General features: G+C 39.8%; 1 protein-coding gene across 1 annotated transcript in view; it reads left to right on the top strand.

The window, feature by feature from the left end:
* The window catches only part of LOC124795085 (NF-X1-type zinc finger protein NFXL1), a 102,009-nt gene that overhangs the window by 26,458 nt on the left and 61,164 nt on the right, over positions 1 to 14,387 (top strand). Inside the window, exons 4-5 of the mRNA XM_047258910.1 lie at positions 5,370 to 5,548; positions 12,071 to 12,333. Of these exons, the coding sequence (XP_047114866.1) occupies positions 5,370 to 5,548; positions 12,071 to 12,333 (442 nt within the window). The remainder of the gene's footprint in view (positions 1 to 5,369; positions 5,549 to 12,070; positions 12,334 to 14,387) is intronic.

Below are 14,387 nucleotides of genomic sequence, written 5' to 3' on the forward strand. Positions count from 1 at the left end.
ATTCATTATTTCTCTTCCACTTGTCATTACAAATGTTTTCACATTATAGAAATGATGTTCAGCTGTATGCTGTAGGATTCGTGTTGTTAGTAGTGTTAGTGTCATGACTTGCTTTAGGCATGGTATGGGTGTGGCGATGTAGGGTTGAAACACAAACATCAGCTTGTGTTACAGTTGCAGACACTCAATATGAGTCTGTACAACATGAGCAGGGATTTACTTGCAAAGCTGTCTCACCAAGCAGTAGTGCTGCTGTTCTTCTTAGATATCAATTGGTTAAAGGCATATGGAGAGTTCCTCTTTCCACATCAGTAGTTGAAGAATGGGGTTCAGATGTTCAAATTAACTGCCAACGAACATTTGAGAAGTTCCCCTGCGTAATAAACGCATCACTGTGTGGTATGGCTTCATGACACAGTTCATAATTGCCCCATTTTTCTTTGAAGAACTCAAACCCCAATGACCAAGGACATGCAGACATGCACCCTGCCAACATATGATCCCCACTCTACAGGAGAGAGGAGCTTTAGACTTAACAGCTTTGCTACATGATGGAGCTCCACCTCACATTATTTATCAGGTCACTTGGATATTCCATAACACATTTGGAGAAGACCAGTTGATTGATCATTCGTTCCAAACTGTGTGGCCCACTAGATCACCATGTTTGAACCCTTGTAATTTCTGGCAGTGGCGGTACCTGAAGGACAGTGTTTATCAATGGGAGACTAACACACGTTGGAGGTTGAAGATGAGCATAGTGAGAGAGGTAGCCAACATCCCACCTGAGATGTTTTGGGCAGCAGTAGAGCAATCTCTGGTGCTATCATTGATGCAGATGGTCATCACAGTGAGCAACATTTGTGACCTGGAATGTAAATATGGAACACAATTATCAAATGTTACCCTCTCATGTGGGAATTAAAATATGTTTCTTTCAGTGGGTTTTTTCTCTTCCGCGTGACCTTACAAATGTTTCCACAGTCTTTCATTGTTCTACAATCACTTGTTTTTCATGGGGCCTCTCTCAAGTAGCAAAAGTTTAATTGTAACCACCCTGTGTGTAGTTTATAAAGGCTGGTGCTGGGGCAAGAATCCAGATTGCATAGGCTGTGAAGCAGCCATTCAAAGCAATCATTTTGAGCTGAGCATCTTGCTCTGCCACTGGATGGTCAACTTTGCTTTTGACCACAGTCAGGTGGTGGCCATTCATTTGATTGCACAGTTGGCGTTTGTGCCCACATAAAATGCTGTGCAGATATGGCAATACAGCTGGTATATGATCTGGCTGCTTTCACAGGTGGACGTGCCTTGAGTGTGATAGGATAAGCCCTTGATGGAGGCTGGAGGAGGATGTGCTGGGTTGGTGAACCAGACAGATCTTGCACTTTGGGTCTTCGATGGGGGAAATGACCATCAATATCCTGGACTATCCCTAAGACAATACCACTCCCTAGCCCTTGCATAGGGATCACATCACTGTGGAAGGTACAGCTGCAATACCTGTCCAATTCACCCACCCAGCACATCCAGGTTTTGTCCTGTCCTAGGCTTATCCTTTTCCATCAAAGGCAGGGCCACCTGTGAAAGCAGCTCTGCTGCAATTTATGCACATTTTCTGTGGGTGAGACCACGATCCACCAGACCACCAGAATGAATGGCCACCATCAAACTATGGCCAAAAGCAACCATCCACTGGTGGAACTCGTTGCTGAGCACATAATGCTTCATTTTTGGGGGTGCTTCATAACCTGTGCCATCTTGACCCTTCCCTCCAATACCAGCTTTTCCGAACTACGTATACGGGAGTTGTTCTAGCAGGGCATTCAGTACCAAATTCACCCTGGCCTCAATCACCACTAACCCACTGCACCCACACCTTCTTCCCCACAGTCTGTTTTGTCACCCCTTTTCAGTCCACTCCCCCACATCACTGTCATCATTTGTTGCATAAACTCATTGCTTCTGGTGCCTGTGAGTCACATTCTTGTCCTTTGCACCTACTGGCTCTACCTCCCACATTCTTATTTTGTACACCTGGTGCCTTCCTCCTAGCCATCAGCCAACCTTACTCTAGCTACAAAAAAGATTCGTTTGAAAGCTAGTGAAGGTTTCAGTCTTGTTTCTGTATAGGTAGATGACTGAACACCTCTACTATTCAGTGAGTTGTTACCTTTACTTCTAAATTACTTTTCCCTGAAATAATCAAACTATCTGTGTCCAACATTGCTACAAAATTGACATTATTGAAGAAAACCCTGATGCATCATCTTGAATAATTTCGGGCGCCTCATAAAATTACTGTATCCAAATTTTCATGAATACTGCCTTTGACATGTTCCACATTGATTGGCTGCCACTTAAGGTAAAAATTATGAATATGATTTTCTAAGCTGAGATTCATCACCCCCAGTGATTTAACATCCATTGCCAGATATAGGCCTCCACCAGATGTCTACATGGGTTATGGTTTTGGCTATCCATGTCACTCTTGAATGTTCCCTTGTATCATCCAACCACCTCACATTAGGTCATCGTTTTGATCTTTCTGTATGTCTTGAAGTCCAGCAAAGGTCTTCCTTGGTCCACCTCCATTATACTGCCGTAATTACGAAGGGTGTTCGATAAGTAATGCAACGCATGTATTTTCTGAAAACAGATTGGTTTTATCCAGAATTCCAATACACCACATTATGCCCCACTCGTCTGGCTACAAAATCCTAGTTTTCAACATAATCTCTGTTCAGTGCAACAGCCTTACACCACCTTACTGGGAGGGCCTGTATGACTGTGTGGTTGATGTTGGAGCCAACATTTTGCTGCATCAATAACTTCCCTATAATCCATGTACTGCTTCCTGTGGAATGCATCCTTCTTTGGGCCAAACAGATCGAATTTGGAACACGTGAGATCTGGACAGTAGGGTGGATGGTGAAGAACAGTCCAGTGCAGTTTTATGAGCTGCTTTCAGGTGCACAGACTTGTATGAGGCATTACGCTGTCATGGAGAAAGAGAAGTTTGCATTTTTATGACGATAAACACGTTGAAGTCATTTTTTCAATTTCCTAAGGGTAGCACAATACACTTCCAAGTTGATAGTTGCACCATGAGAGAGGAAGTCAAACAGAAAAATTCCTTCAGAGTCCCAGAAGACCATCACCATGAGTTTATCGGTTGAGGGTGCAGCTGTGGACTTTTTCTTCAGAGGAGAGGCGGTGTGGTGCCACTCTATGGATTGCCATTTTGTATCTGGTTTGAAGTGGTGAAACATTGTGATGATGTTCGAGAAAAAATTGTGATGATCAGCCTCAGAACATGCAAACAATTTCTCACAGATAGTCCATATTTGCTCTTTATGGTCTTCTATTAGATAACGAGGAACCCAGTGGGCACACTCTTTTGAGTACCCTAACTGGTGGATGAGAGTGTCAGCACTACTAACAGAGACGTACAATTGTGCAGTAAGGCGATTGTAATCCGTCGATCACCTCAAATAAGAGTGTCTGCATGTTCCAACATTGCAATGATTACAGCTGTGTGTGGCTGGTTGGTGTGCGGGAAATTGGGCAGGTTTGCGTGACCATTCTGCGATGATGACAGACTTCCTCTACCAATGTCTCAGCATGCGTTTGTTCATTGCCAGATCTCTGTAGACTTTCTGCAAGCACCTACGAATGTCTGCAGTGCTCTGGTTTTCTGCTAAAAGAAACTCAATGATAGCTCTCTGCTTGGAACTCACATCCATTATAGATGCCATTTTAAAGGCTTCATATACCACCACCACCATCTATCAGAAATTCATGAAACTGAAGGGGGTGAAGTGGCAATATTCTGCGATGTCCTACAACAAATTCCACATTTTTTTCAATTGAAATTGGCTGTGAAAGAAAAATGTGTTGCATTAATTGTGGTATTCCCCTCGTATATTTTCCACACCAGTCTGTCCCCTGATCCTTTTACTAGTTCTCTTTTTTCTCGAATCACTCCTAAGATGCTCTTCTTCATTGCAACCCTCAGTGTTTGAGTGATTCTCAAATTACAAGTCCATATGTCACTCCTGTTAATTCAAAATAGGCAGTACACACTGATTGCAGAATTTTCCTTTTCAGAAACATTGTAATCTTCCATTTGGAAACTGTTTAGTTTACGAAGAGAACTCCAGGCCATTTATTTCTTTTGTTGTCCATATAGTTGTTGTATTAAACTGCTATAACAACTAATTCTAAGACTTTGTTGTTAATTTGTACTATTTTATTTTCACTGTGCTCATTATACATTATTTTAGTTTAATCTAACGTATTTTTCAGACCTACAGTGAAACGTAGGCTACTTAGTTCTGCCATCAGTCACTGTAGTTTTATGTGCATTGGATGCAAAACAGTACATTGTCATCAGGAAAACAAGGTGATTCATCAAAGATTACCTGTTCAAATTTGTTGGACTCTGTGATCTCATTCCTGAAGTTTTTGTGTTGCAACCTGGATTTTTATGGAAAGATTAACAACTTTTGTTATAGTAATGGAAATTGTCAGATCTGTTAATAAACCAAAATGAGGAAAGGCAACTACATACTTGCAACAGATCTATGTATCATTAGTTTTTTGTTGATGCACCACTTGCCTTTCCGGTTAAATATTCTCTCTCTCTCTCTCTCTCTCTCTCTCTCTCTCACACACACACACACACACACACACACACACACACACACACACACCTAGATAGTGTGGCTCATAGCGTGATCAACTGAACTGTGCATCTGTAAGGTCAATAGTACACTTTGGAGCTATTTGAAGATCTGTTTGTGTTGGACATGTGTGTTCCTAATTTTTCACATCTCTCATACAGTGATGAGCTTAATTGGGCTGTAAAATATTGTACTTGAGATTTCAATTTTCATTTGCCCTGAGCCCACAAATAGTTAAATTTCTTTCTATCTGATGTACTTCTGAACATGTATACGCATTGCTTAATCAACTGCTGTTGAGCTGCGCGGAATTAGCCGAGTGGTTTAAGGCGCTGCAGTCATGGACTGTGCGGCTAGTCCCGACGGAGTTTCGAGTCCTCCCTCGGGCATGGGTGTGTGTGTGTTTGTCCTTAGGATAATTTAGGTTAAGTAGTGTGTAAGCTTAGGGACTGATGACCTTAGCAGTTAAGTCCCATAAGATTTCACACATCAACTGCTGCTGAAATATGAAACATGTCACATGACTACTTTAAGACACTCGTAGATCCCTTTAAGGGAACGCCAGCTTCATGATGGTAGGTACGATGAGCCCAAATCAGAATACGTTACAGTCTTTCAGACTAATCAATTTTCTAGCTTCCTTTAGAAACAACTCTAGATGAATATTTGTCTCTTTCCTTTCAGTCCAAAATGCCGACATGAGTATGAAGAAAAAGCAATACCGCAAAAGTATTACTGTTTTTGTGGGCGCACTCTGGATCCTCCGTTTCATCCATGGCTCCTTCCGCATTCTTGTGGGGAAACTTGTGGACGACCCCTTGAGCCTCTTTGTGGGCATGACTGCTTGTTGCTTTGTCATCCTGGTGAGTAAGATTGAAGTATATAAACATGTTTCTGTTTTTGTACACTGTTATCTGACTATGTCACTCATAACAGTGACAGTCATTTACTTTTGGTACTCATAAAATATTTTTTAATTTAAATAGTTAAACATTTTCTGTAAAATGTTGAAGTTTTATTTAATGTATCAATTTCACATGAGTCCTTCAGAGTTTAGGCCTGTATAAAAGAAAGAAACTTGACAAGAGGATTGTGGAAAGAGAAGAGATAGTGGATGTTTTCATGAGCAGTACAGTACTGTGGGAAGGATATGACAAAACATTGACAGACTTATGTCAAAATTAGGTATGTGAAGTAGATGATATTCCTTCACAGTTAATTACAACTGCAAAATTAAAATGGTAATGTTGAATATAAATTTGATTGTTAGTAAGTCTCTTCTGAAAGTATTTGTCTGAAGTAGAGCCATATATGAAAGTGAAACATTCAAGATATACACTACAAACAAGAACAGAATAGAAGCTTTTGAAATCTGGTGCTACAGAAAAATGCTGGAGATGAGATGAGTAGATTGAGGTGCTGACGAAGAGGTACTGGATCAAAATAAACAGAAGAGAGTTTATGTACAACTCAACTAAAAGAAGGGTTTTGCTATAGAACACACCCTGTGGCATCAAAAGAATCATTAATGTGGTATTGGAGGGAAGTGCAGATGGCAAAAATTGTGGAGTGAGGCAAAAGGTTCAATACAGTAAGCATGTTGCAGTGGATGTAAGTTGCAGGTCCTGAAAAAGCATAACTTACTTAGTTTTAAATTGACTTGTAGAGAAAACTGTAGTGCTTCTGTAGTTGTGCAAACAGTAACTAGAAATGCTTGGTAGGTAGGCTGTATGTAATTTCAGAAAGTACAGAAATAATTAGGTGTCTCTCCTCGTATAAGAAACTGATGAGTGATGATTGTGAGCATTTACAAATGGAATGACACTCTGGAAGAAGAGGAAGAAAAAGAGGAAAGACAGATAGCAACTGAAGCAGGGAAATGCGTTTAATCGGTACCCTTTACCCTCTCCTCTTTTTAAGGGAGTAAAAAATAAAATAATTGATTTTTTTACTCCAAAGTAGATGCTGGCACGTCAGGTAAAGAATATACAGATATATGTATTCTTGGTGTCACCTTTAATGAACAAATGTGTATAGTCTTAGATTCATTTCACAACAATGTATCACACATGTGGGAACAATATGTTTACACTTTAGAAATTTAATAAATGGCTAGAGTCTGGCTCAGAAGCCTCCTAAAACATCATCTGTGACAAGTAGTATGTTATTGTTTCACAGTTATCTGAATTCACTAAATTATTTTGTTAACAAAAAATGAAGTTTTGTGCAACGATAAAATACTTTTTTCACTAAAAGAGCTTATGGCACTCATACCCACAAACATTCCAGTGTAGAATACCACTTATTTGTGTTTAATTAATCCTAAACATAGATAGTTCAATGAGTAAAGGTAACAACTCAATAAATTTTCACACACACACACACACACACACCTCTGTACATCAACATTATGGCAGCACAGCAACTCAACTGGGCCGAGATGGTTTGTCACATCAACTGGACATCGGGGGGGGGGGGGGGGGGGGGGGTTGGGAAAATGGTGGCTGACAGCTGGGAGGGAGAGGCAGAAGGTGCAAAGAATAGGAATGTGTAACCGGTGTGCTCATTATGGCTGCAGGCATGGGAAGACATGGGCAGTGTAAAAGAGTAAACTGGAAGGGAGAGATGGAACAGAGTATTTGAGTTTAGGGTTTTTGGGCAGGGATAGAAGTGGGTGTGGGGCAAGGGCTAGTGGAGAATGAAGCTAGGTGGGACTACTGGAATGAGTGTAGTGTTGCAAGGTATGTAATTCAGAGCAGCTGATGTTGTTAGGAAGGGACCAGATAGCACAGGTTGTGAAGTAGCCATTGAAATTGGGATCTGCCACTGGGTTGTCACCACACCAATGATCTTGGCAACAGTTTGGCAGTGATCTATTATCTGAGTCAACTTCTGTTTGGTGGTCATGCCCACATAAATGCTGTGCAGAAATTACAGCAGGTCTGGTATAGGATATGACTGCATCATAGAGGGCCTTGTCTCTGATACAAGGGGATAAGCTTGTGACAGGACTAGAATAGGATGTACTGGATTGGTGAATTGAAAAGGTTTGGTGAATTGAAAAGGTTATGCATCTAGTTCTTCCACATCTGGACTTAGGCAGCTGCTTTATAACCAGTGCTGTCTGGATCCTTCCTCACGCCAGCTTCTCTGAACTATTAGATGGGAGTTGTCCATGTAACACATCCTTTGATCTCTTAATCCTCCTCTACCTCTCACCCCACACCCACATCCACCCCCGCCCTAAGATGCTAACTTTGCCCATGATGCCTTCACACCCCCTTCTCCACAGAGTCCCTATTCTTCTGTTATATTTACCCCTCCTAATATGCTCATTCACATCATTGTGCCTTCTGCATAACTACCCTTGCCTGCGGCGACAACTAGCTCCCTGGTGCCACGTTCCTATCTCTCGCAGCTGCTGCCTCTCCCTCCCGGCCGACAGCCATGCTTCCCTACTTCTCTCTCCAGCTCCCTACCCACTTTCTATCCTCACCTGCTCCACCCAACATAGCTATGGACCAACCTTAGTCAAGTTGCAGTGCTGCTCAATGTAGTTGGCAAGGACAATGTATTCATATAGGTAGGTGTGTGTGTGTGTGTGTGTGTGTGTGTGTGTGTGTGTGTGTGTGTGTGTAACTAACTCTGAAGAAGGATTCGTCCAAAGCTTGGAATGTCCTCAGTCATGTTTATGTGGCTTTTGTATTCCTTTTATTTGTTACAATTACAACCACTGGAACTGTTACTGAAACTGAATTTGATTTTCATAACTAGTTGCTTTCTTGGTTAATAATGAGGTGGTATAAGTGCTTGACTGAATTACGAAGAATCAGTTATGAATTATACTACACGGGATAAGCCACCATGTAGTCTCAGTTTTGATGTCAATAAGCCATGCCCACGTAGGACCAAGTACACAGCCAGACTGTTTCCTGTAAACAGTAAGGTAGGTAATGTGGGATAGTATGGCAGGAAGAGGAATGTGTCATTATCACAACAAGCAGAACTGTTCTGTAACTTAAGATGGTGATCCAAGGTTGCAACTAATCATGGAAATAAAAACAGTTCCAGCTGCTGCAGTGATGGTTGCAGTTGTTGCTCAGATAATGCCTAACAAATGTGCAGCACGAAATACAAAAAATTCTTTATCTTTTACATACATGAAGGAGTTGGTGGAAGAAAGTGCTAACCCACAAGAATGTATTTTGAGTTATTGCATGTTATATATTTGGTTAAATTCAGAGACAAGAAAATAAATGTTATAAGATAAAGCAGTTTAAATAGTTGGTAGTGATTTTTAGCTGCACATTGGGGATTACCATATTTACCCAATTATAAGACATGGTTTTTTTCCCAGATTCGTCATTCCAGAAAGGCGTGGTCATATTATATTTGTGGATTAATCTATTGCTGCTGAGGTCAATGTTTTTACATTATTTAGTAAGTTAGTATAGAGGTTGTCTTACATTTACAAATGATGCTTTGGCTACTGAGGTTTCTTACAAATTTATTTTGAAGAATCCCGATGGATAGTCTGTAGCAAATTAGCAGTGCATTCATTTGAATATGCTCGAGATTTCCCAATACGATGAAGTTCTCATTGTAGTAGCAACCGTACTCAAATGATCACGGGACAATTAACTTGTGCGCTAGTGCAAGGGATATTCGAGAAGGTATTAGGTAACAACTATAACACTCTAATGCTCTGTTTAAAAATTGACAATTTGTGAAACAAAGCAGCAAATAGCATTAAATCCTGTCAACGTACAAACATTTATTGTAGTTAAATGTGCAGTAAAAATTCTCGTAAGAGTATTTATGCTGCTTTTTAAGTAAAGGTTAACATTCATAGGCAAAAATCTTGTGCTAAAATCATTACTGCATTCTGAACCATTTTGTTTGGTTACAAAACACTGTAATGATTTCCCAGGTGAGTTGCAAATGGTAATTTGGCCACTGTCACGAACTATATTGGAATACTGGGGGAAAATGTCACCAGCTTTTAACCAGCTTAAGATCAAGATGGTGATATTCAGATGAAACAAGAAAGAAAATTAATCAGGAGTAAAACTTGTGACAAACGTAATAAATCACATTAAGCCAACTGCAGTTGTCATCGCAAGAATAAACTTCAGTGGACAGGCCCTTTGTGGAGATTGTACCAGCGGACGTTCCTAAATTGTGGTATGAGTGAAAGTTTCAGAATTGGACCGAATTGTGATTGCAATCTTTTATTTAGGTATTAGTTGCTGTTGTTGTGCATGACGTGCACCCTAGAAGGTATTGTCGTGTGTGTTTCACTATTGCTCAGGCCCAGCATTGTGGAAGGTTTGGAGTTGGAACAGTGGCACCATCGTGGTTGAGTATTATGATGAGTGCTGTGAGGGGACTGGTGAGCAGCAAATTTTATTGTGCTGTTAACCATGAGAATGTAAACAGTGTACCTTGGCTTTTTATGATCACCTAAAATGTTTAAACTGCAGTTTGCCTGAATCCATTTGTACTCTGAATTGAATTTAAAATTGGACAAATATTCAACAGCAGCATACATTTCTGCAGGAGATGTTAAAAAGTTTCAATTGGGGCCAATGGTGTACTTAAGCATTTCGTGCAGCAATGCTATCAACACTCACTGTGAGGTATGACGGGAACGATAGCCAGTGATATAGTGGCTGGCAGATGATATTTTTGGAATCAAAAGAAATTGTAACATTGTTATGTCAATATGGAAGCGAAATCCACTGTGTGTTCAGAAAAAACCACTACCTCAGAAACCACAACATATAGCCAAATATTTGTGACAATGAAAATATAAGTTTCACAGTTCTCCTGTTGTTACGATGACGACGATGATTAAAAATTGTGATACGACAGACAACAGTAAACAAAGATGAAGTGAAGATAAAAATTACTATAAACCATTTCTTTTTGTTTATTTTATTTCTCCTTATATTATCAGAATGTAGACAATGGATAAATGGGACAAATAATGCATTGTTAACTTTTAGGTAAATACCTTACATCTATAAAAGTTAGTAATTTTGATTAGTCAGATTTGTTAAAAAATAAATTTTTCTTAAAGAGCCTCCTAGAAAATGAGATATCATCATATATTCAGGATTGTCTTATACTTGGATAAATATTGTACTTGTTACTGGCATGTGGTGCAACAAAAACACAACAGATTAGATTATCAGACTAATCATTACAAACTGAAGGTTAGTACTTTCCTGTATCGACACCTTCATGTGGACCAAATCGCTAGATACTTAAGTGAAATTGCTCTAAAAAACAAGTTAACCATGTTGTCCTTGATGAGGCAGTGAAGAAGAAGAAGAAGAAGAAGAAATCTGTCTATGTCAGTGTAGTGAGCTAGTGGTAAGGCCTTTAATGTGACAAATAATTTCACCAGAAATATGTAGCACACTTTCCTGGAGTCCATTAATTAAATAATTTTAAATTATAATACATGCTAAGAATTTTGCATATTGAAGCTGCATGTTGGTATGACAGATTTCATTACATGGAACTTGGGTAGGAGTAATTGGCACATTAACGAATTGGGACACTTGCTATCCTGAGCTGACCATTTATGAGGGGTTAAACAGTTTTAGGAACATATCAAATTACGCTACCTACCTTCAGAATGAAAGCACTTATAGTATTACTTTGAGTGAAATTAGACTGAAAAATAGTATAAAAACTTTTTATTCGTGTTTATACTTGGAATTACATCTCCTGAAGGTAAGCTCTGTCGAGCCATTATATCCTTGTAATAAATTTTGGTTTTCTCAATTAAATTATCTTTTTTGATTTAGGAAACTAAGTGGTTGATTTGAGGATTAACTGAAGAAAAAGCACAATAGAATGACTTCCAAAAGCAGTGTGCAATCAAACAAATCATACAAGACAATGGCAAAATTATATAGTTGGCATTTTTGAGATGATTTTTCATTTGTACTAACATATGGGCTTCACACTTTGCATCATATTCCTTTTAAGGCAGGAAAAATTCTTTGAATAAAACTTCTGTTAAATATATAATGAAAGATTTAATATTCTTTGACTCAACATTTCCCTAGCAAGAAGGTCAGGATAGTTGTTTACAAACTGCAGTACACTTGTAAAAGAACACTTTTCCACTTGCTTAAAATCTGTTTGTTTTAAAATACTCAATATCTACTTCTTTACCCATTTGTTACCTTGACTGCTTCTTTTGGGAGTTTTATATATTTTTTATCAAGATTACCAGCGTTACTCTTATCCAGTAACTCACTTTTTATATTGTATATTACATATTGTAATAATTCTAGCAATTGCCATTTCCATTATTGGTATATAATTTGTGTCTGAGAAACTTCAAATATTTGTTAAATTATTTGCAGGACCGTGTCCACCTTGTCCCAAAATGGTACGCAGCACCTGTTATTGCGGGAAACAACCACCCCGGCCACAGCGTTGCTGCAAAAAGGAATGGTCATGCGGCAGTGTGTGTGGACGCAAGTTAAGCTGCGGGCGGCATGAGTGCCCAGAGCAGTGTCACCCTGGGGACTGCTCTCCCTGTCCTCGCACGAGCAAGCAGCATTGCGTGTGTGGGGCAGCCTCACAGATACGGCAGTGTGCTGATCCAGTGTGGCACTGTGACAAGGTTTGTGGTAACATAGTTATACTTAGTCTAGTTGGTGTCAGGGAACTAGGCACAGGTTCTCAGTGGTGAGACACTGTACTCACATTCAGGTTTAGATTTTTTGTGGTTTCTCTAAATCACATGAGGCAAATTGTGAGATGGTTCCACTGAAAAACACAGGCCTGGTTCCCTTCCCCATTCTTCACCAGTGTCAGCTTGTGATCTGTCTCAAATCACCGCATTGTCAACAAGATGTTAAAATCTTAATCTCCTTCCCTCTGTTTCCTTGTGATACTAAGCAGCTTGAGGTCATGTATATCTGTTTCCACTGCCTCAAACCAATTCATCCTTCATCATGCAGTGTTGCACAACTAATAACAGCTGTTGCATGTTGATTTTCTGTTTATTCCATGAAATCATTCTACTTTTTAGTTCAGTGTGAATGATACTGAAGGTCAGCTGTCTATGCATAGCATAGATCTGTTTGTTAAGTTAAACTTAATACACTGAAACTACATTTGTCCTTCACATTTATATTTTATCCTTGTGTTGTTTCTAGGATAATGCAGTTGCCTGCACATTGACTCACAGAATTTCGCTATGTTGAGTTCTAGATTTTTCTTTCTGCTCTAAAAGCAAACTGTCGTAAATGTTTCATAACTGGCACAATGTGAGTGCACGTGCCCTACTGTGCACGAAATATATTGCACATAAATCATGTTTCCAGGTGGAGTGACAAAATAATGATTATGTGCCATATGTTTCCAAAATTAATTTGATTGTAAAATAATTCTCCCTGCCCATTAGAGTATTTAATTTTTTGCTTTGAAAGACTTATATGTTTTCTTGAGAAAATATTCATCGTATGCATCTGTCAAATTTGAGAATGTTCTAAGACTTCTGTTCAGATCTAATTTGTCAGCACATCGAGCTCTTTACCATACAGGTTGAAACAAGAAAAAGCTTTTTGTGAATTACTTGTAACAATATTTTCTTTGTTTTGGCATCAGACTTCCAGTTGCAGTTGCAAGTGGGATTTTGCACCATGCAACAGAATCTGCGAAATACAAACGAAAGGAATATTTCAGTATATAATGTGTCATACTAAGACTGAGGCTATACTCATGAAGACATGCTGACCCCCACCCTTGAGTCGTTTTCCCAGTTTGAAAACACATCACGACCGCTGCCTATCTCCTTACAGTGTGCTCCCTGTCTAGTCCTGTGTACTCCTCCTTGGTTGGTACATAAATCATGAATTAGGACCAATCTACTTCAAGGACTAATGTTTGTCGCCACCAAGACCCTTCATCATCTGCTACTTTTGGTGGTTCTGGTGTATCCGTGTGCTCCTGTCATTTACAGTGATTGCTCTGCTGTACTACCTGCTGAATTTTCTTATTTTGGGTCCCACTTGACATGGGAATCCAAGGGACCATTACACCCAACTTTCACTTTGACAATCCTACATCTACATCTACATCTATACTCCGCAAGCCACCCAATGGTGTGTGGCAGAGGGCACTTTTATGTGCCACTGTTATTACCTCCCTTTCTTGTTCCAGTCGTGTATGGTTCATGGGAAGAACAACTGCCGGAAAGCCTCTGTGCGCGCTCGAATCTCTCTAATTTTACATTCGTGATCTCCTCGGGAGGTATAAGTAGGGGGAAGCAATATATTCAATACTCATCCAGAAACGCACCCTCTCGAACCTGGACAACAAGCTACACGCGATGCAGAGTGCCTCTCTTGCAGAGTCTGCCACTTGAGTTTGCTAAACATCTCCGTAATGCTATCACGCTTACCAAATAACCCTGTGACGAAACGCGCCGCCCTTCTTTGGATCTTCTCTATCACCTCTGTCAACCTGAGCTGGTACGGATCCCACACTGATGAGCAATACTCAAGTATAGGCCGAACGAGTGTTTTGTAAGCCACCTCCTTTGTTGATGGACTACATTTTCTAAGGACTCTCCCAATGAATCTCAACATGGCAACCCGCCTTACCAACAATTAATTTTATATGATCGTTCCACTTCAAATCATTCCGTACGCATACTCCCAGATATTTTAC

Source organism: Schistocerca piceifrons, chromosome 4, assembly GCF_021461385.2.
Source record: "Schistocerca piceifrons isolate TAMUIC-IGC-003096 chromosome 4, iqSchPice1.1, whole genome shotgun sequence".
Lineage (NCBI taxonomy): Eukaryota > Metazoa > Arthropoda > Insecta > Orthoptera > Acrididae > Schistocerca > Schistocerca piceifrons.